General features: G+C 41.5%; 1 protein-coding gene across 3 annotated transcripts in view; it reads right to left on the bottom strand.

The window, feature by feature from the left end:
- BICC1 (BicC family RNA binding protein 1) overlaps positions 1-9,982 on the bottom strand; it is a 317,587-nt gene extending 307,605 nt beyond the window's left edge. For 2 of the 3 annotated variants that reach the window (XM_075612943.1, XM_075612944.1), the window contains exons 1-2: positions 9,830-9,982; positions 8,693-8,904 (exon numbers count right to left, since the gene is read on the bottom strand). In XM_075612943.1, coding sequence (XP_075469058.1) covers positions 8,693-8,888 — 196 coding nt within the window. In that variant the 5' untranslated portion in view covers positions 8,889-8,904; positions 9,830-9,982. Of the gene's footprint in view, positions 1-3,321; positions 3,343-8,692; positions 8,905-9,829 lie in introns of those variants that run through there. The other variant, XM_075612945.1, reaches the window with a different exon arrangement.
- Positions 9,983-21,299: the final 11,317 nt, after the last annotated feature.

Here is a 21,299-nt window from a genome sequence, read left to right as displayed (position 1 = left end):
CTTCATTTCTAGCCGTTGGATAAGAAGTTAGACATCGGTACTTTTAGTATAACTTGCCTTGTAATAGGATTGGTGACCTGCAGAGGAGTGAATGGCAGAGCCACCAATCAAATTTAAGGACAGCTATTTCATGATTTTGAATTCCTTAGTTTGACATGGATAGTAGATACAATTAAATGGTTCCACCAACATTTACAATACAAAAAAGGACATGCTCCTTTATTACAGGGAGTGGATCCAAACAATGCTTTTCTAAAGACATCCGTCTCAAGAACAATATGAAGAGAAAGGAATACTGTTTGTAGAGCGAAAGGAGACACAGCCAAGATCTCAGGTCACACCTAGAAACAAGATGTAGAGTGGCAAGAAAAAGTTTGAGAACCCGAATGAGAATTAGGAAAATTCCATGATAACTTTCTTGAATCAAAACCAGTCTTTTCTTAAAATATCCAATAGGGTTTATATTAACCCATTTCATGTCTTTTGAAACGAAATGTACGAGTTAGACAAACAATGAGTAATTAAGAGTCAGGGTATGTGAAAAAGTGGAAACCCTGATTTTATCAGCTAAACTAAAGGGGATAATTGGAATCAAGTATTTAAACACTTGGGTAAATCTTCAGGGGTGAGTTTGGGAGGCCCGACCCTATATAAAGACCAGAAACTGAGTTCGGTCTTCATCATACAGATGTGTGGAATCACGTCATGCCACGGTCAAAGGAAATCTCTGAGGACCTCAGAAAAACAGTTATTGCAGCTCACTCTAGAAAGGGTTACAAAACTATTCCTAAGGATTTGAGGCTCCACCTATCCACGGCCAGACAGATATAGTCTACAAGTGGGGAAATTTCAAAACCATAAAATCACTCTACCCAGGAGCGGTCATCCTATCAAAATCATTCTAAGAACAAAATCAACCAGGAAGTCACAAAGAACCCCAACGTAACATCCAAGAATCTGTAGGCCACTCTTGCTTGCTAATGTGAGTGTTCATGACAACCATCAGAAAAAGACCTAACAAGAAAGGTGTTCATGTATGAATAGCAATAAGGAAACCACTGCTCTCTAAAAAAGAACATTGCGGCGCATGCACATAGATGATTAACAAGACTTCTGGAACAATGTTCTCTGAACAGACGAGGCAAAGGTAGAACTTTTTGGCCTCAATGAGAAGTGTTATATTTGGCGAAAATGGAACACAGGGTTTGAACAGAAGAATCTCCTCCCAACCGTCAAATATGGTGGTGTGAGTTTGATGTTTGGGGCTGCTTTGCTACCTTATTACCTGGACAGCATGCCATCATTGACACAACCATGAATTCTGCATTGTATCAGAAGATTCTAGAGGAGAATGTCAGGTCACACATCCGTGAGCTGAAGCGGTTCATGCAGCAAGACAATGATCCTAAACATACAAGCAGATCTATAAAAGAATGGCTGCAGAAGAAGAAATTCGGTGTTTTAGAATGGCCTAGTCAAAGTCTGGATCTAAACCCCACTGAAATGTTGTGGCAGGACCTGAAGTGAGCTATCCATGCAAGGAAGCCCTCAAATGTCACAGAGTTGAAGCAGTTCTGCAAGGAGGAATGGGCCAAAATTCCTCAAAACCGATAGAGACTGACCAGAAGTTACAGGAAATATTTAGTTGAAGTTATTACTGCTCAAAGGGGCGCCACAAGGTACAGAATCTAAAGGGTCACATACATTGTCACACGTGCATATTGAATGTTGAATCATTAAAAATGTTGAAAAAATAATCATGTTTGTGACATTTGATCAGGTTTTCTTGATCTTTTATTAGGACTTCGCTTAAGATCTAATAACATTTTAGGCTTGAAATAGGATTTTCACATAAAGGGTTCACGAACTCTCGCCACTGTACATTTCAATGCCCCTTTCCTAGCTAAATATTTTTCAATACATGCATTATAAAATAACTGAACATTGAACAGAAGCACTGAATATAATCTTTTGTCAAATCAAAGCCAAAACTACGTACAAGAACAAAGTGTTGTATAGAATATTGCAATTTTTATTATTGCAATTACTACATTTACAATTAATCTATGTGTTGTAAACTAAAATAATAATAATAATAATAATGTCGATTAACAACAAAGAATTAGCCTATACAAATGGATGTTCCAGCTACCACAGTGTGGCCTGGTCTGATTAAGACTTTTGCAGGGAAAGACTGATTTTGTATCGATGATACATTCATTCAAGCGTTGGGTTACCATCAGGTAGCATGAACAAGTGGTGGTTGATGAAAGTGCCATAAAGAATAGGTGATACTGTACTGAAAGGAGAATAGTGTGAGTTTTTGGTTTCTGCATTTTTCCCCTAAAAAAAAAAAAAAGTGATAGGCTTGGAAACATACTATTTAAACAGTTACCCATAATCCCTTACCTGCAATTGGACAAGTCCCCCTGGGAGTGAGTGTTATGGGGTAAAAAAAACACAAAAAAATAAAATAAAAATGGAGCCGCTTTTAGCTCAGATTGGCAGTGTTTCAATCACAAAGCTGCCCCATAACACATTGCAGGTCCGCACTGGAAGCAAGTAGGTTAAACTGACTGAAGCATTAATAAATAAAACAAACATATCTGGAAAAATATTCTTCATAATATCTGCCGTTTCCAAATACATACAAGGATTGAAACCCACAGTACCCTAGTGGTTAAAGTGTAACTGCACTTGAGGGGGGGGGGGGGGGGGATTTTATAAAGTATTCCAGCAGCAAAACCACTGCAAAAGGGATGTAAAAACACTACACCGTTAATCAAAATTGAGAAGGTCCATTTATTTCAATAGAAATATCCTTCCTTAATTCTTTTTATGCTCCAGTTTCGCAGCCGGGAGAGTTGGAAAAGTTAAAGCATAGCCCTTGTTTAATACATGTATTTGTAAATAGTGCCACTATACAGCATGCAGTGCTCAATATAGTTGTAGTAGAGACAAATTCAAAGTGATCAAATTATAGAGTGGGGAAAAAACTGCACTAGATTGGTCACAGAAAAGAATCGTATTATAATCAGTGGGGGTTTTGCTGTGATAAGTCTTGTGCAATTTTTTCCTTCTCCACTTTGCCTTAGTTTTGAGGCCAGTAGACTGATATGTATATCCCCCTTGTAACTTGTTCCAGTTCACACAATGAATGTAAGTGGTTGCAGATGGAATCGTACACACATGCTCCTGTATTCAAGACAAACACCTTGACAACAGCTATGCGCCTCCTCCAATTGACACAGGATACAGAAGATGCAAGTAAAAAGCATTCACTTTAGAACAAAATTGTATTTTCGAATAAGATCCTCTTACCTTACATCTGTCTTGTCATTTCTTATGGACTGATAGGATTGCATGAAGAAAAATGAAAAAGGTTCAGTTAAAATAAGAGACTAAAATTACTAGGACTCACACTTAAGATATCAAGTTCCAAAGTTCTCCCCTCCTCTCCAACCACACATCCACTCCTGCACTGTAATTTATCCTCTGGCTGTGTCAATCAAAGAAGAAACTAGACTGGAAGTTTGAAAGAAGTCCGGGAATCATTGAAGGAGGTTCCAGTCTAAAGAATGTTCTAGACACATTAGTACATTTGATTTATTTTACATATTTGTGACCAGGGGGTCCTCTGGAACTGAAACTTTATTTTCAGCACCAAGTACCCTTGCGGTTCCCCAGTTGCATCTTTTTCAGTGACTATGCTTCCACATACAAAATCCAATAGAGCCGCTGGTATAGTCCAAACAGAAACTGCAACTAATGACATAGCAGCTTCCTATTGGACCACATCATCTTGCAAGTTTTGGCGACAATAGTGTTTTGTCAGATGGGAGCTTGTGCGCCTTCACTGGCATGTACAGTATTTTGGGAAACCTAAGGTCCCCAGAGCAGGCAGAATAAAGATAATGCTTCACTCTGGGGGGGACTAGCATTCCCATAATGTAAAATAAAATAAAAAAAATTTAAAAAAAGTATTTCAATCTCGTTGGCAATAGGTTCTTGTATATAATGATGTCAGAATGCAGACATTTGATCTGTGATGTCACTAAGTATTCAGAAGATCATTAGCATTAACAGTTAATAAATCCAACGTCTGCCTTTTCAGCACCATACATAGAGCGGAGTCCACATTTATCGGGAAATTACAACAATAAACCTTTAATTCCATATAACCAACCAAACAAAAAAAACAACACGTCCTAATAGCCTCCAACATACAGGAGATATGTATCAAAATGATGCAGCTTGCTTTTACATCGGAATACATCCTATAAGAGTTCCTTATGTCGATTTAAGGAATGAGGCTAACACCACTTAAGATTCAGAAGATTATAATGTCACAATGAGAAAGGAAAACAGAGCCATTTAAAAGTTGAAAACGTTGCTACCTTACCTTTATAATGCTGCATGGACTGCTCCCCTAATACTTCTAAAGGAGAGTATGTCTGCTCCCCTAAATACTCCTAAAAGGAGAGCATGCCTGATGAGAAATCAGATTTGCTAAAGCCTCCCACTTAGAAAATTCTGCATCATATTTAGCAAAGAAGATACATCCCATTGAAAGCAGAGTTTATTTGATAAATCTGGTGCAATTCTTTTGTGCTTGTTTTGCAACAATTTTGTAGCTTGGAGACTTTAGTAAATAACCCCAAAAGTATGTATACAAGAAGTATACCTGCCGCTCGACCAAATACAGCACAGCTATATAATGGATAATATTCACATGCTGCATCAAGGGAAAATAATGAGTATCGTAACAAAAAATGGTTGATTGAGAGAAATCAGCCCAAAAGAATCCCTTCTAGGTTGAAATCAGGGAATACAATGGTTGGGTGGGAGATGTAGTATCCCAGGATACACCCAAGGATACTACATCTCCCACCCGTTATCTTCCATGAGTGCAACCTATAAGGGATGCTTTTATAGGCTGATTTCTTGCAACCATTTTTTTTGTACCCAACCCCCAAGTACTCAATGGCATAAATGGGTCCAACATGAAAAGACAATCTTTATATAATCATCTTTATGTCATAACGCCCATTTGTGAACCATGAGGTATGTAGAGCCTTCCTTCATTTGAATGGAATGAATCGTCTTGGGCAAGAGAAGGGCAAGACAGCTTCGCAGCATATGGAGTCCCTATTCGTAACACTACGAAGTCATCTTTCACTTACTCAGAGACCATACAATTTGTTGCCAGCCCCCATGCAGACAGGTTAAAAGGGAAAAATATTTTTTGTTTGCCTCTTTTTATTAAGAGTGTCAGATTTGTATATTTATTCAGAATATAGAAATGTATTACGTCTTACAGCAAAGCAGTGAAGGACTAAACGTAAAAATCTAAATATATTCAAAACCACCAGTACAGCCAGAGCGTGCTGGAAATCAGCTTATATGTTCAGCAGCTCCAGCATCCGCAACAAGCTGCGTGTTGAGCTGAAATGCAACTTGGAACAGAGTTGAGGAGGTCGCAATACAGGAAGTTCTTCAGTTTGGGATAAAGAGATTTTCCTTCCAGACCCTGGCGGCACGGAGGAAGATTATTCATCCCTCTTCTAGCCTCAAAAATCACACACTGCAGGCAGTCAAAATGATTCACTCTGCAACGATTCGGTTTCAGTTCTTCCCTCTTAAAGCCCCAGACTCCCTTTTGCACGGCTCAAATACAGTACAAAACTCATCTGTACAAAATAATTTTGTCTTTGTTAACTTCTACGATGCTGTCCAGGAAAACATTGATGTTTTCGCAGGTTTTTCTTGAATCGCAGCTACTTTGTAACTGATCCGTGGAACGCTGGCTGCATTCTTTCTGCGGACAGCAATGAGGCCCTGGCTGGAAAGCAGATGTTAGATACTCCGTGAATTCGGTTATTGTGATTTCACAAGTTAGGCTTTCCAGCCTCAACTGCACAGCACCCACGGAGTTAAAAGACTCAGAGGAACATATTCTGATCATCGCTTTAAGAAGTTTAAAGCGTTTACATCATCTGGGGAGCAGGGGTGGTCATGCGTTTGCTCCTGTAACGTTTCCATGACCGGAAACGCCAGAGGTCAGCAGTTAAAAGGTTAAAATGCATGCTAAAAATATCAAAATAACCATTTTTAAGGCACCCGTTGAAAATCCACTGTAGTTTTGAAAGTATCCAAGTCCCAAATCTTTTTTTTTTTTACTTGAAACTACAGATTCAATTTTTTCTTAAGGCGTGTTCTTTCAGAAGCAGGAATTTATTTGTATTGCACCGCCCCATTTTAAACAGCTACAGCACTGTCACAACATACTGCAACAATAAGGCACCTAGAAGCGGGGTTACAATCTCATACATCAACATTGCTCTTGCTAGTAACCAAGATTTCCTACAGGCATCAGACTTCTAAAAAAGGTGTTTGGTTTTCAGACAATCAGCAGTTTCAATTACAGTCTAAATTCCCCAAATATCAATTAAGATTTGGCTTCCCCTCTTCCTCACAAAAATCAGTCAATTAAATATATTAACAGATCATCATTTCTTCCAACAGTTTGCCACGGATAATACAAAGCAAAATTAGAAAATTAACTCATTTACTATGGGCCGACCCATTTAATAGCAAAAGGGTTGAAAACTTTTAGAATGGCTCAGCTTAAATAAACACCCACAGCCGACATATGCACAAAAACAATAATGACCCTCCCCCGCTGAACCACACCTCCCAAGGAGATAGATGGATATCTATAAAAATCATTGGCTTGTTAGCTGCAATCAGGACGTGATTGGCATGTTATGGTTGGTGATTAAACAATACATTTGTCAATAGTCTACAATACAAAATCAACTAAAAATATTTGAAAATGCACAAATGACTAATGTGGCAAAGTGTCATTGAACCATGGAGATGTAATACATCACTTTTGCTGAAATAAAAACATGAATTAAGCTGTAAAAGTTCACACACGTCCAGGTCTAGCACCCAGTTCTACCATTGTACCCGTGAAGATTGCCTTAGAGAGTGTGACCTCAGGAGCAGGGACACCCGCACCTTTTGTATCAGTTAGCATTTATTTTAATGTCGTATGCTATTCTGTTTATGCAACTCTGGTTGCTCCATTGTACCGTGCTGTGAAATATGCTGGTACTTTATAAATACATTATAATAACAGGGAGGGTATCCTGATCCTTCCATATGTCTTCAAGGCATACAGTACATGGGTTCAATATAAATTTAACAAGATATTTAAATAAATAAGCCCTGAATCTTCTCCCTTGTGCTTCTCTCATCCAACAGAAAGTGCAATAAGGGTAGAGGTGACTTGTGTGTATTTTGCGCTCCAAACTAAAAACTGTGCCCCCCTGGGCAGGTATAAAGTGGGATTAAAGTGGATGAGTTCTAATGTGTGCTGTAAATAAAAGGGTTATGCATTATAGCACAAATTAAGCAATTAGGGGGCAAATGACTCCACCAGATGCATCAAACAAAAAGATAGCTTTCAATGGTTTTTTTTAGTTTGATAAATACTGTGCAGTTTGCCCCAGAATGTGTGCGTGTATATACACACACACACACACACACACGTTTTCGGGTGTAGTTTGTGTGTATCACTTAAGTTGGTTGAGTACAGGTCAGTGTGTGTTAGGAAGGTTAGTGTGTACTCTGCTTTGGCTGCAGTTTATATAGTGTTGGGCTGCAGGCCAACTGCAGTTTGTGCGCTTTATAGAACTGCACATGCATGTCTAGCTGCACACAGGAGTAGGGCTGGGGGTCAGGGTGCTGCGTGGGATCAGGGTGCTGCGTGGGATCAGGGTGCTGCGTGGGATCAGGGTGCTGGGTGTCTGCTCAGCGCAAAAAGTTTTAGCGGCGATTATGGGACGTTAACTACTGCGGCAGTTCCAGTGGGTGTTATGTTTGCGCTGTGCGCAATGTTAGTGTTGTAGTGCACAGTGAGAGTGTTTGTGTAGTGCACAGTGAGAGTGTTTGTGTAGTGCACAGTGAGAGTGTTTGTGTAGTGCACAGTGAGAGTGTTTGTGTAGTGCACAGTGAGAGTGTTTGTGTAGTGCACAGTGAGAGTGTTTGTGTAGTGCACAGTGAGAGTGTTTGTGTAGTGCACAGTGAGAGTGTTTGTGTAGTGCACAGTGAGAGTGTTTGTGTAGTGCACAGTGAGAGTGTTTGTGTAGTGCACAGTGAGAGTGTTTGTGTAGTGCACAGTGAGAGTGTTTGTGTAGTGCACAGTGAGAGTGTTTGTGTAGTGCACAGTGAGAGTGTTTGTGTAGTGCACAGTGAGAGTGTTTGTGTAGTGCACAGTGAGAGTGTTTGTGTAGTGCACAGTGAGAGTGTTTGTGTAGTGCACAGTGAGAGTGTTTGTGTAGTGCACAGTGAGAGTGTTTGTGTAGTGCACAGTGAGAGTGTTTGTGTAGTGCACAGTGAGAGTGTTTGTGTAGTGCACAGTGAGAGTGTTTGTGTAGTGCACAGTGAGAGTGTTTGTGTAGTGCACAGTGATGATCACACAATTGCATTGTGTTCTTGGGCTTTTCGGATCCCAGATGATGGTGCCACATTGTTGTTGTTTGCACTGTGATGAATCACGATGTGTAGTTCCTATAACTTGCACGGGCGGTGTGTGTAGTGATGAGTTTGTGTAGCGGATCCTTGCATTGTGTCCCTGTGCAGCGGTATAACGGCGCTGTGTGCAGGATATAGCGCGTGTCCGTACCTTGTAACATGGTCTCCAGCTTCTTCCTGTCCACACGGAACCTCTCCTCTCCCCACTCCGGATCGCGCGGGGGGGCGGCGGGGCCGGGGGAGTCCTCCTCGGAGCCGGGCAGCGGGGAGTCGGCGCTGCGCTCACTGTTGGAGCCCGGGTCTGACTGGTTCATGTATCCGCTCAGGGAGTCACAGTGCGCCGCCATGCTGCTGCTGCTGCCGCTGCGGGTTACACACAGCGCTGAGTACAGCGCTGCACACACATATACACAGCGCCCTGCCCAGATATACACAGCGCCCTAACCAGATATACACAGCGCCCAGCTCACTCCCAGCCCTGCACACACGCAGCGCCCAGCTCAGTCCACACACTGAGCTGAGCGCCTCCAGCGCACACACACACACACACTGAGCTCTGCGCCTGGGAGCCGCTCACACACACACACTCTCTCTGCCTGGGAGCCGCGCACACGCACACACACTCTCTCTCTCTCACACACACACTCTCTGCCTGGGAGACCTCTCACTCCCAGCCCTGCACACACACAGATACAGCGCTGCGCTCACTGACTGACACACACCGTCTGCTCCAGGATCTAATCACAGCTATGAGCTCCCTCTCTGCCTGCCTGACACACACACACACACACACACACACACACACACACACACACAGACAGCCTGGGAATACTGGGTTACATCACACAGCGTGTTATTGGAGGCACAGATTTACATGCACTCATCACACAGCGCTGTGTGCAATGCCTGACACACTGACCCCAGTCACTGCCCTCCCCCCCCCCCCCCAGTAACAGGGTCTCTGTATCACACACTGACTTATAACATGTATATTGTCATAACGTGACTGCAACACTGACCCAGGATCTGACACACACCTCATTCTCTGTGTGCAACAAACTGCAAACGCACACACTGTTATAATAGTCTTTCACAACATACACACAATATAGATAACAATAACATAAGCACAATGTAAGTGTTCCTGTCTAAATAACACACCAATTGTGTTACGTGCCCTCGCAAACGCACATAGCACCACCATATATATATTAGTGTGTATTTGTCAACTGACTCACAACCGCACACAACGTTGAGATACCCACAGGCAAATGGCTGTTATACTTACAACAAACACAGAGAGCTGGTGTGTGTCAGTGGTGCACACACCCGCCTGTCCTCTGCCTGCACTCAGCTACTGCCTCAGTCACTATCTCCTGCACCTACATCAGCTGTATCTCCTCACACTCTCCCAGCTGCTCCTCCTCCTCCTCCTCTCACTCCTTACTCCTTACTCCAGGCTAGGCACACATTGTGCAGATGCTCAGAAAACTCCACCCATGTAGTGCTGAGTATACTAATGTGGGCTGAGCTAGGTCGCCCTGTGCGGTGATTGGCTGCCACATGCACTGCTTTTATAGAGTACCACTCCTATTAATCAATACAGGATCTGAAGGACGGATCTGTGATCGCATAGCACACGAACTAATTAAAATGCAATCTATTTTAGGATCCTCACTTGGTGTTGCTCACAAAAATGTTTAACTCACTCACAGTTTCCCACTTGCTATAGAACCCCTTTAAGAAAACGGATAAACAAACACAAATAACATATTAGGCTAAAAGCAGCTGTGTGTTAAGCCAGGTATAATAAGAACTCACATTAAAGCAGCAATCCCTTCCAAATTGGGTATTGTTGTATTTTTATTATTATTACCCCTGGACCAGGAGCTGATCTGTAACCCTAAATATGTGTATAGTTTTTATTGTGACAGTTTTCACATAAAAAGAAGCGGGCTATTGATTTAAGCGTATTTGTTTGAGCTTGTCTTTTAATTAGGAGTATTTATTTTTCACCTATTTTTAAAAATATTTTTGTGAAGCAGTTATTGTACTTGTATAAGGTCACTTTATATAAAGTGGAATGCATGTTGGACGCAATCCCATTGACATAACTTGAGAGAATGGGTTTACGTAATTCCCACTGCATAACGCCTGCAGCCTAAAACAGACCTTTCTTGTTGCCATTAGTCAATGAAACATCATAACATAATAGAAACAGGTACTTAAATTAGCAGGGGCATCCGTATCGATATTACTCCACTTATTTAAAAGTGACCAAGTAAGTGCACTGCTCTCTAATACAGTTTCAATAAAAACAGCTCAGGTGTCTTATTGGGAACCTGAAACTTGGGTTGAAGCAGCACCCTGAGGCATTTACAAAGGTAATGCTGAAAGAGCCAACCTGAGCATCACTGCAGTCCAGTGATATCCACTATATTGCACATAGGTTCATGCCTTCATGTAGTCCGTATTACTATCACTACAGAGGAATAAACATGCAAAGTTGATTTTTTTCGCAGATGAATCTCCAATACCAGTATACAGTATTAGCAATAACTATTGCATATATTTGTTAACTAATAAGCCCCAAAGAACAGGGCATTAGGCACCCAGATATTGCGCTGGTCTGAGAAGTGTACCTCCTGGCCTTTGACCCAGCTGGGGTATTACGAGCAGGATCAAGCTGTTCTTGGGGGATGATTTCTATCAGAGACTAAATGTTTTGATTTGTTTTCATTTTAATGTAGCCATTTATTTTAATGTTAGCAGCAGTCCATGGGGATTCCTTGTCTGTTAATGCCCAGAATCCATACTAATCAGAAACCTTGGTTTCCGAACGGGCTAATAACCTCTACCTACTAGTACTAATTTAACATGCATAGAAATCAAACATGAGCTGGATTACGTGCTAACACCTGTTGTTTCATCACTAGTGATTCCTTTTGCCAAAGGGGTTCTCCGGGCTAGCGAGTGATAACTTCTATTTTTGTGATAATAAGGCACCTAACCCACCTTCTATTGAATTAAAGACAACATGAATATTAACTAAGCTGACTTCCACGGAGAGGGAGCTATTTGCCCAGTTGTCTTACTGCTGCCATCAAATATGCCACCTGTGACAGTAGTCAATCTTGAAGATCAAACAGTCAGGAACTACTTGCTGTATGTGTAATAGGAGGTTCCTGCATGAAGGTAAATACTGTATACGCATTCGGAATGGCTTTTAGCACATAAAATAGCATTTGGTGACAGATCCATTAATACAATGAGCATTTCATCAGCTGTAAATTGGTTTCAGGTTTTGGTATCTGTTAATGGATTGACGTGAGAGATACTCAAGGCAATGTAACTTTTAAGGCCTTAGATGTCTCATCTTCAGGTATATGACGTCTAATCTTGGACCACTAACAGATAATGCAACCTACAACAAACCTACTACTGACAAATTGCATCGTGGTTTCTTTATTTGACAGTACAAAGATGAGAACTAGAACTCTGTGCTACACAATTGATTAGCAGAAAAACATTAACTCTTTGTGTTTAAGCAAAATGCAATTAGCTAGACAGGATGTTGCAATGAGTGGTGGCAAATGATGAGATCTAATCTTTGAAGAAGACTGGGATAAAGTATAAGCACAATTGTAGGTTGTGTTACATTTTTGAGTTTTTCATAGATGAAATAATAGTGTTGAGAGCTTTCAAAACCTCATAGATTTCTTTAAGTGTTCCGAAAGAAAACGATGAGGTTTTGAAAGCTCTGTACACCATAATTATATCTACACAGAACCCTAATGTTGGTCCTCTAAAAAGTATCACAATCTACAGCAAATTTACATTTCTTCAGAACCAACAAAGCTACTAGAGCTTTCAACTATATTCTGTTGTCAATAAAATGTATGGGGAGGAGCAATGGCACAGGGCATAGGTAAAGTGTAGTCTGCATTGAAAGGGCCCTACTCTGTCCCATGTGAGTTTGGAATAGGGATATATTTAATGTGTTACATTAGTATAATTGATGGTTCATATTTTTTATGATTTTTAAAAAAAACATTTAGGCCCTTGTTATTACATAAGAAACCTCACCGCCCATTCAAGTTTGAGGTATATAATGACCAAGCACCAATAATAAATATAGGTCTTAATGTTTTCATGGTGACAATATACTTTGGAGAGATTTACGATCAAACTTGTTAACCCATGCTGTGTTTTTCGTGTAAAGTAATTACTGTATGTCATCATAGCCTAACAACCAACCTGAGTATACATCCAACAATGAAACCTATCATTTTTACAGGGCACACATAGTTAACAATTTCACTTTAAAGGTCATTGGAAGTTTCTTAGATAGCCAGTTACTTGCATAAGTTGTTTACATTTTATTTTAATTACAAATATATATATATACACATATATATATATAAGGTATTTTTATGCATTTAGAATTGTTTTCTTTTTCTTCAAGTTTTGAATTAAATTATTGGCCAGACTGGCTTTTTTTTCTCCATTCTGATTCCCTGTTGTAAGTGACTTTGGCAGTGCATTTCCAATGTGGCTCACACTCCATACTGAATAGTTGCATGTAAACATGACTTTTAAAAGGTTGCAGGTATAGTAACATCCAAAGTTAGCAGCTGTTAGTGTCCAACCACCAGCCCTTGCTGAGGTTTTTCTTCACCCAAGAGATACATTATACAATTAGTTAAGTTAGTGGTGTTAGTTATGAGTGCTCAATTGTCCAGCCAAGGTCTTTAAAGGACATGTATGTATTTATGTAGGAAACATGGAATGTTGATCTACTCTATTTTACTCCAATATATGGTACATCATTACAAGCCTTTTCAGCAGTTAAATGGACACCAAAGACCCCATAGACAGCAATTTGTCCACATAGCTGTGTGGGTTTTGTGCTTCCTTTTGAATAGCACCCATTATTGTAAAGCATACATTATACTTAGACACAGCTGCACCACAACTTTGCTAAGGTGCTGGTGCCATGCTTTTAATGTTCTAATCTCTATTTAGTTTCTTTATTTTTAGTTTATTGTACCTATTGTTTGCTTGAAAACAACTTCTCTGGACCTTCATCCAAGTGTCCCATGATCCCCAAACTGTCCTCAAACCATTTTATTTAGCAGTCCCTAGATTCTTGGCGACGTCAACATGACTTTCTTGCCGGCAGACCTATCAGTACTGGTGACATATAACAACACTAAGATTCACTACACTCTGGTTAGGGGTATTGTACCTCGATTCAGTGTTACATGCTGCTCAAGTCAATGGCATTTAATGCAGGACTAAGCGCCGATATAACTTACCGTGGCTTAGTGAATCCCAGCCTAAGTTCAAATCTTTGGGCACCTCACCATGGTGTCAGTATGGATGACATAGTTACATACTGTAGTAGATGAGGTTGAAAAAAGACATACGTCCATCAAGTTCAACCTATGCTTAATTTAGACGACAGATACGTTATCCTATATACCTACTTACAGTATATTGATCCAGAGGAAGGCAAACATAAAACCCCAGTGAAATATCATCTAATGATATCTCATAAGGGGAAAAAGATGTCCAACTTTTTTTTTAACAAATCCATTGTATCTGCCATCACAGTCTCCATGGGTAATTAACCCCACATTGTAACTGCCGTTACTGTAAAGAACCCTTTCCTTTGTTGCTGGTGAAATTTCCTTTCTTCCAACCTTAAGGGATGACCCGAGTCCTTAGTACTGCCCGTGGGATGAATAGTTCTTTTGAAAGCTCCTTGTATTGTCCCTGAATATATTTGTATATAGTTATCATATCCCCTCTTAGATGCCTCTTATCTAATGTAAATAAATCTAATTTAGCTAGCCTCTCCTCATAAGTTAGATTGTCCATCCCCTTTATTAATTTGATGGCTCTCATCTCTGCACGCTCTCTAGTTCCAGAATGTCTTTTCATAGGATTGGTGCCCAAAATTGCACTCCATATTCACGGTGTGGTCTTACTAATGCTTTATAAAGGGGCATAATTATGTTTACTTCCATTCCATCCATTGCCCGTTTAATGCAAGATAAGATCGTGTTTGCCTTTGCAGCTACTGCATGACTTGTCAAGGAACTTGCTGGTAGCCATTTAAAAAACCCCAAACTGAAAACGTAAACGGCACAGTATTCCATACGGAAAGAACAGGATGGTGATGCTCCAAGAGATATCCCAGTTGGTTCATCTTATATTCATAATGTATCACGAAAAATAGTCAGGGATGATTGATGCAATAATCTCTTTACTGGCGGAAGAGCCTAGTGTTAAATAAACAGGCAAAGCTCGTTGCAAGTCCCGAATAAAACTTACTCTATCACTTTACTATAACAATCCAAATACAAACCCTCTGCAGCTAATTTTCAGTGTATCTCAGCGGTTTATGAAATGACAACTTCTGTTGCAAAGTAATTTTTTTAGCGCAAACCGTGCTAAAATATACCTGCGACAAACAGCGCCAATGTATTCATCTTGTGTGTCTGCATGCGACGAGATGAGGATCGGTGGGGCAAGAGGGGGGAGTTTAGGCAGTTACATATGTACTGTGTATTGGCCAGGTTTATTATATAAAGGAATGTGCCGCTTGTGCAACTTCCCCCTGTCACTTTAACGGTGGCATATGTCTTTTTTTCAGTGTTTCAGACAGGAAAAAGGGCCATTTTGTTCACGCAACTGCGTCAGCGCACACGTTCCACTCGATACATAGAGCAGCGCTGCACAAACTTTTTTAGCTGCGGCCCCCTTCCTGGGAGATGCAGCGTTCGCGCCCCCCCTCCCCCGACGACACAGCTTCAAATGACGTTGCGGGTCACGTCACATGACCCCACCGCATCATTTGACGCGCATTGCCATGGCGATGTGTTGCCGAAGATCCGGCTGCCAGTAGGTAAGTGAGGTTACAGAGGCCTTCCCCGGCATTAAATTAAATGGGGGACGAGCGCAGGGCCTCTGTAACAGCCGTGCTTCCCCCCCCCCCCCGCCCCCTGCAAATTCTCCCGCCGCCCCCCCCCCCCCCAGTTTACACAAGCCCCAAAGTGTAATTGTTTTTGGTTCCTAGTCGAAAGGCCAGTGACCAGTTGAGGGGCCGGCTTGGTAATGCATTAACCATTAAAGTAGCATTGCCACTTGATCCATTTCTTGCTGTGAGGAGGATGCTGAGGAATTAAAACTCCTGACGAAGCCAATTACTAGGCAAAACGCGTTGAGTTGTTGAGAGTGCCTTTGCCGGACATCTGCTAAAACCTGCTCACTGATCCTGAGCATTTCCAGTCCTCCGATCCGTCTCGCAAAACCAGAAGATAGACAGCTGTGAGTGACGACACCCAGACGTGTCGTAGGGCAGGAGATGCTGGATCACAGAAGGGCAGGCGCGCTGCAGTGGCCCAGGGTATCTATAGTTCTATATGTCTATGCTTTATGACACTATGTAAGGGTTCCTTTTTCTTACTTAGAAACCTTAATCTGGCACAGTTCATGCGATGGTATACTTCCTCCTTTGTCTGAGATTACCACGACACTGAACAGACAGAACGTCACTGCACAGGAGAGTCTCCAGGTTACACACCTCGTCAAAAAACAAACAGAGGAAAAGCCTGATTTTATTAGAAAAAGTGTGAGTTCCCATCATATAGATATCATAAAGTTTCAACACTTCGCAAAACGTTACTGCACTGTGTCTGTTTAATTTTATTTTCCATATGTGATGACCACTGCGCCCCCCAATTCTTCTGTCTACAACTACCAACGGAGGATAAGTGTGAACCATCCTCTATGGGTTTAAGAGCTGCATATTTATTTATTTATTTATTTATTTATAAAATATTTTACCAGGAAGTAATACATTGAGAGTTACCTCTCGTTTTCAAGTATGTCCTGGGCACAGAGTAAAACAAATAATACATGGTTACAAATACAGTTACATAAATGAACAAGGTATACATTTATATACAAGACATTGCATGCACAGTTAAAGAAAATATATATTATGAGCGTATGAAACAGTTACAGACCAGATTAAAGTGTGAGACAGCCTTAGATTTGAAAGAACTTAAGCTGGTGGTGGATATGAGAGTCTCTGGTAGGTTGTTCCAGTTTTGGGGTGCACGGAAGGAGAAGGAGGAACGTCCGGATACTTTGTTGAGTCTTGGGACCATGAATAGTCTTTTGGAGTCTGATCTCAGGTGATAGGTACTGCATGTGGTAGGGGTGAGGAGCTTGTTCAGGTAGCTGGGTAGCTTGCCCAGAAAGTATTTGAGGGTGAGACAGGAAAGGTGAACTTTGCGCCTAGACTCTAGTGATGACCAATCTAGTTCTTTGAGCATTTCGCAGTGATGTGTGTTGTAGTTGCATTGGAGAACAAAACGACAAATTGAATTGTAGAGGGTGTCAAGTTTGCTAAGGTGGGTTTGAGGAGCCGAGCCATATACTATGTCTCCATAGTCAATAATTGGCATTAGCATCTGCTGTGCAATACGCTTTCTGACCAGGAGACTTAGGGAGGATTTGTTCCTGTAAAGTACCCCTAGTTTGGCATAGGTCTTGGTTGTCAGGGTATCAATGTGCATCCCGAATGTTAAGTGGGAGTCAAACCATAAGCCCAGGTATTTAAAACTAGTGACAGGTGTTAGGGTGGTTTTAGCGTTGGTTCTAATCAGGAGCTCAGTCACTGGAAGCTTTACAAATTTAGTCTTGGTCCCAAATACCATTGTTACAGTCTTGTCAGTGTTTAAAAACAGTTTGTTTTGGGAAATCCAGTTTTCGAGTCTCAAAAAGTCAGACTGAAGTATGTGTTGAAGGTCAGAGAGGCTATGGCTGTGTGCATACAGGATTGTGTCATCTGCATACATGTGTATTGAGGCTTCCTTACAAGCTGTGGGAAGATCATTAATGAACACTGAGAAGAGTAGGGGCCCCAGAACAGAGCCTTGCGGGACACCACAAGTGATATCCAGGGGGTTGGAGTTAGAGCCTGAGATGGACACATGTTGGGATCTTCCTGATAGGTAGGACTGAAACCAGTTTAAAGCATGTTTCCCTATTCCAGAGCTCTGGAGTTTGTTAAGCAGGATAGCATGATCAACTGTGTCAAAAGCCTTTGCAAAATCTAGGAATACTGCACCAGTGAGTTGTCCCCGTTCCATTCCACACTGGATTTCATTGCAAACTTTTAGCAGGGTAGTTACGGTGGAGTGTTTGGGACGAAACCCAGACTGGAATTGGCTAGGGAAATTTGTCTTGGTGTAGAAATCGCTTAATTGGGAGTGGACACATTTTTCCATAACTTTGGATAGAATTGGGAGAAGTGAGATTGGCCTGTAGTTTGAGACAGTGTTTTTGTCCCCACTTTTGAAGATTGGGACAACTCTGGCAGTTTTCCAGGTCTTAGGGATATGGCCTGCAGACAGGATAGAGTTGACTATGGACGCAATTGGTTTGGCAATGGCTGGGGCACCAAGTCGTAGGAACCTAGATTGTAGTAAGTCGGGTCCACATTGGCTGCTTAGTTTTAGTTTGAGGAGCGCTTGTGTAATCTCCTCTTCAGATACTGGGCTAAATTGAAAATTGTGGGCAGTGTTGGGAGGGGGTGGGACTATAGGGGTACTCCCAGGATGAGATTCAGGTTTGGGGTTTGTGCTGCGTTTCGCTAATAAGTTAGTGGCACACCCCACAAAGTAATCATTGAATGCATTTGCAATGTCAGTGGGGTTTGTCAGAGTAATATCCCCCTTAGTGATATTACTTGGTTGTTGATGGTTAGGAGGCTGGAATATATTGTTGATAACCTTCCAGAAGTTAGCTGGGTTTGATGTATTCTGGAGGAGATTGTCAGAGTAATATTGTGCTTTTGCATGCCTTGTTTGCCTTGTGCACACGTTCCGCAGGCATCTGTAGTGATTGAGATCCTTGGTAGTGCCAGTTACTTTGTAGCTTTTCCACAAGGCATCCCTGAACTGGTAGAGTGCTATAAGGTCAGGTGTAACCCATGGAAGGTGGGCCCCCCGTACCCTTATTTTGCGTAGTGGAGCATGGGTATCGCAGAGTTTTAAGAACTCGTATTGGAAATGGTCGAGCGCAGAGTCAGGGTCGGGGATTAAATCGATTCTGTGCCATGGGCAGTTGGTAAGGTCATCCAGAAACTGTTGTGGGTTAAAGTTTTTAAATGTTCTAGTGAGGAGAACTTTGGGGCTTGAATGGGGCGGTTTAATTTTCCTTACACAGTACACTATTGCATGGTCACTGAAAATGTCAGGAAGGATGCCAGAGGATTGGATTCTGCTGGGGTTTGAGGAGAGAATCCAGTCTAGCAAGGAATGGTTATGCGACTTCAGGTTTATTCGTGTGGGTTGGGAAATGAGTTGCGATAGGTTAAGTGACTTGAGTTGTATCTGGATTTTGTGGTTTTTAGGGTCAAGCCAATTGAAGTTGAAATCCCCAAGAACTAGCAGCTCACTCTTCTCATTCAGAGAGGAAATGGAGGCAAGAAATTGGGTGATATCAGTCAAGGATTGTAGAGGGGCTTTAGGGGGGCGGTAGATGCCAGCAAGCAAGATGGGCTTAGAAAAGGGGAGGCAGATTTTGCCAACTAGAGTTTCAAAAGAGGGTGGACTTGGTGGGCAATGTAGCAGTGTAAATTGTAAGGTGTCTGCAATATAAAATAACACCCCTCCTCCTCTCTTTGACCTATCTCTCCTAAAAATGGAGTATCCCTGAATGGCGATATTTGCATCAGGGGTTTTAGAGGATAGCCATGTTTCTGTAAGAACGATGGCTTTGGGTTTATGCATAAGGCACCATGCCCTTAGTTCGTCTAGTTTGGGCAGCAGGCTCCGGATGTTTATATGGGCGACAGATAGCCCTTTTTGGAATTTAAAGGTGGAATTCTCAGGGGCATGGGGCAGAGCTGAAATGGGAGGACCTGGGTTAGTTTCAATATCACCTGCTAGAGAGAGTAATAGTATGAGAAGAAATTTGGGTAGTTGTTTACAAGTTGTAAATTTGTGGTGTTTTCCATTAGAGTGAGCAGTGGTTGGTGTGCTGGTTTTTAGAGTTCTCCACCAACATTCCATAGATAATGAAAGGCTTTTGAGTAGTCCAGGGTGTATGGTGATGTTGGGTGCGGGCCAGGATGGAGGAGTTTGTAGTGGATAGAGGGAGTAACATCTCCATGAGGCCAGGAGAAAGAAAAAAGTTAGAAGACATAGCAGGTTCATGATGCCAGAGGTAGGCAGTGTTGCATGGAGCTGTTATGAGCAGAGTGAGTGTGTGCAGACTAAACAGCAGGGGTGAACCTGTACCTTGTCATGTGTTTTGCTGCATTGCAATGCTAGGGTCAAGTCAGGGTTTCAGTGTTTTGTGCAGTCAGTTTTGGGAGAGGCTGCAGTGAAAGAAGTTGTAAAGGGGTGGGGGGTTGAAATAGGCAGATTAGCAAGCTTGGGATCATAGTGTGATCTGAATAGCTTACCATTTGTTGTCTTGAGTTAAAGAGTTTGCAGAAAAAAGCAGTCCCCAGTCACCTCTAGTCAAACTGTAGTCTAACTGTATCACTTAAAAACCTCACTTTAAATGCCTCACTGCCTAATGCAGTTCCTGCCCAATGCAGCGATATATAATCACATCACTCACTGAGCACGAATCACGGTGCTTATTGTGTTGCATTATTGTCACTAATTGTGTTTTCACTGGCACAGCCATTATTGATTTAGAATACCATTCACTTGATTTGAATGTATAATCTCGTATTACACCCTTCATTAGAGCTTTTTGTGATGAGGTAGGCAACGTCTGATGAAGGAGCTTGTACCGCGAAACGCTATGCCATTGCCTCACCTCCAGGGGAATGCTGTTACTCTTTTATTATATTTCTGTATGATTATTCTGTGTTTAGATGTTTTTTGTAAATGGTATTTTTTTTGTTGCTATATACATTACTATTGTTCATTTTTATTGTACATTTGTATTCCTGCTAATATATTTTTGCAACAAAAATCCTTTTTGAGTGCGACGTCTTCCTGTCTTTTCATGGTTTTGCTGTGATGAGAACCATGGCAAATTACAGAGCTGCACTCTAGAGAAAAGTTTTCCCCCAAAAATGCTACACTGAATTTTAAATGGTCCCTGCCATTCACACACATTAAACAAACAGAGATTGCCTTGGCAACCTTGTATGCCTGTGAAATGTAAAACAGATGATAACACAGCAACATGAAAGTTTCAGAAAATAAGAATATAGAAACAGCGTATTGCAGCATGTACCCTGTCAGAATGTGCTACAAATACTACGTTTGGAGGGAGTTCTTTATATGCTAATATGAGTGAGCTAACTTCTTTTAGTATCCATACCTTGGCTCCCAATCCTAAGCACAACCTCTAACACTTAAGTAGTTGAATACACGGACATTTCAGAGAATAATGAGAAAAGAAAAATTAGAGTGTTGAACAAGTGGGAATCGCATCTTTCTGTTCCATGTTAGTTTCAAGATTATTATTTTTCTCCTTCAAAAGCGTAATTAGCCTATCTATCCTCTAAGCCATTGAGGGCAAAAGGCCGGATGTAACCAGCAGGTAACCACTTTCCCTAGTGCAGAGTGAGTGGGGATGTTGCTGCCTAGTATCATACTGTAGCTTCTCCTCGCTCCCTCAGTTGCTTAATGAGAGTGCACAGATGAAAACTACTCGCTCCTCTTGTGTGCCAATCACTAGTATCCAGTGTAAAATGAGGAGTGTGGCAGGAT

The sequence above is a fragment of the Ascaphus truei genome, chromosome 8 (genome assembly GCF_040206685.1).
Source record: "Ascaphus truei isolate aAscTru1 chromosome 8, aAscTru1.hap1, whole genome shotgun sequence".
Lineage (NCBI taxonomy): Eukaryota > Metazoa > Chordata > Amphibia > Anura > Ascaphidae > Ascaphus > Ascaphus truei.
The sequence above is the reverse complement of the archived record's forward strand: the minus strand, read 5'-3'. Positions and strand labels throughout refer to the sequence as shown.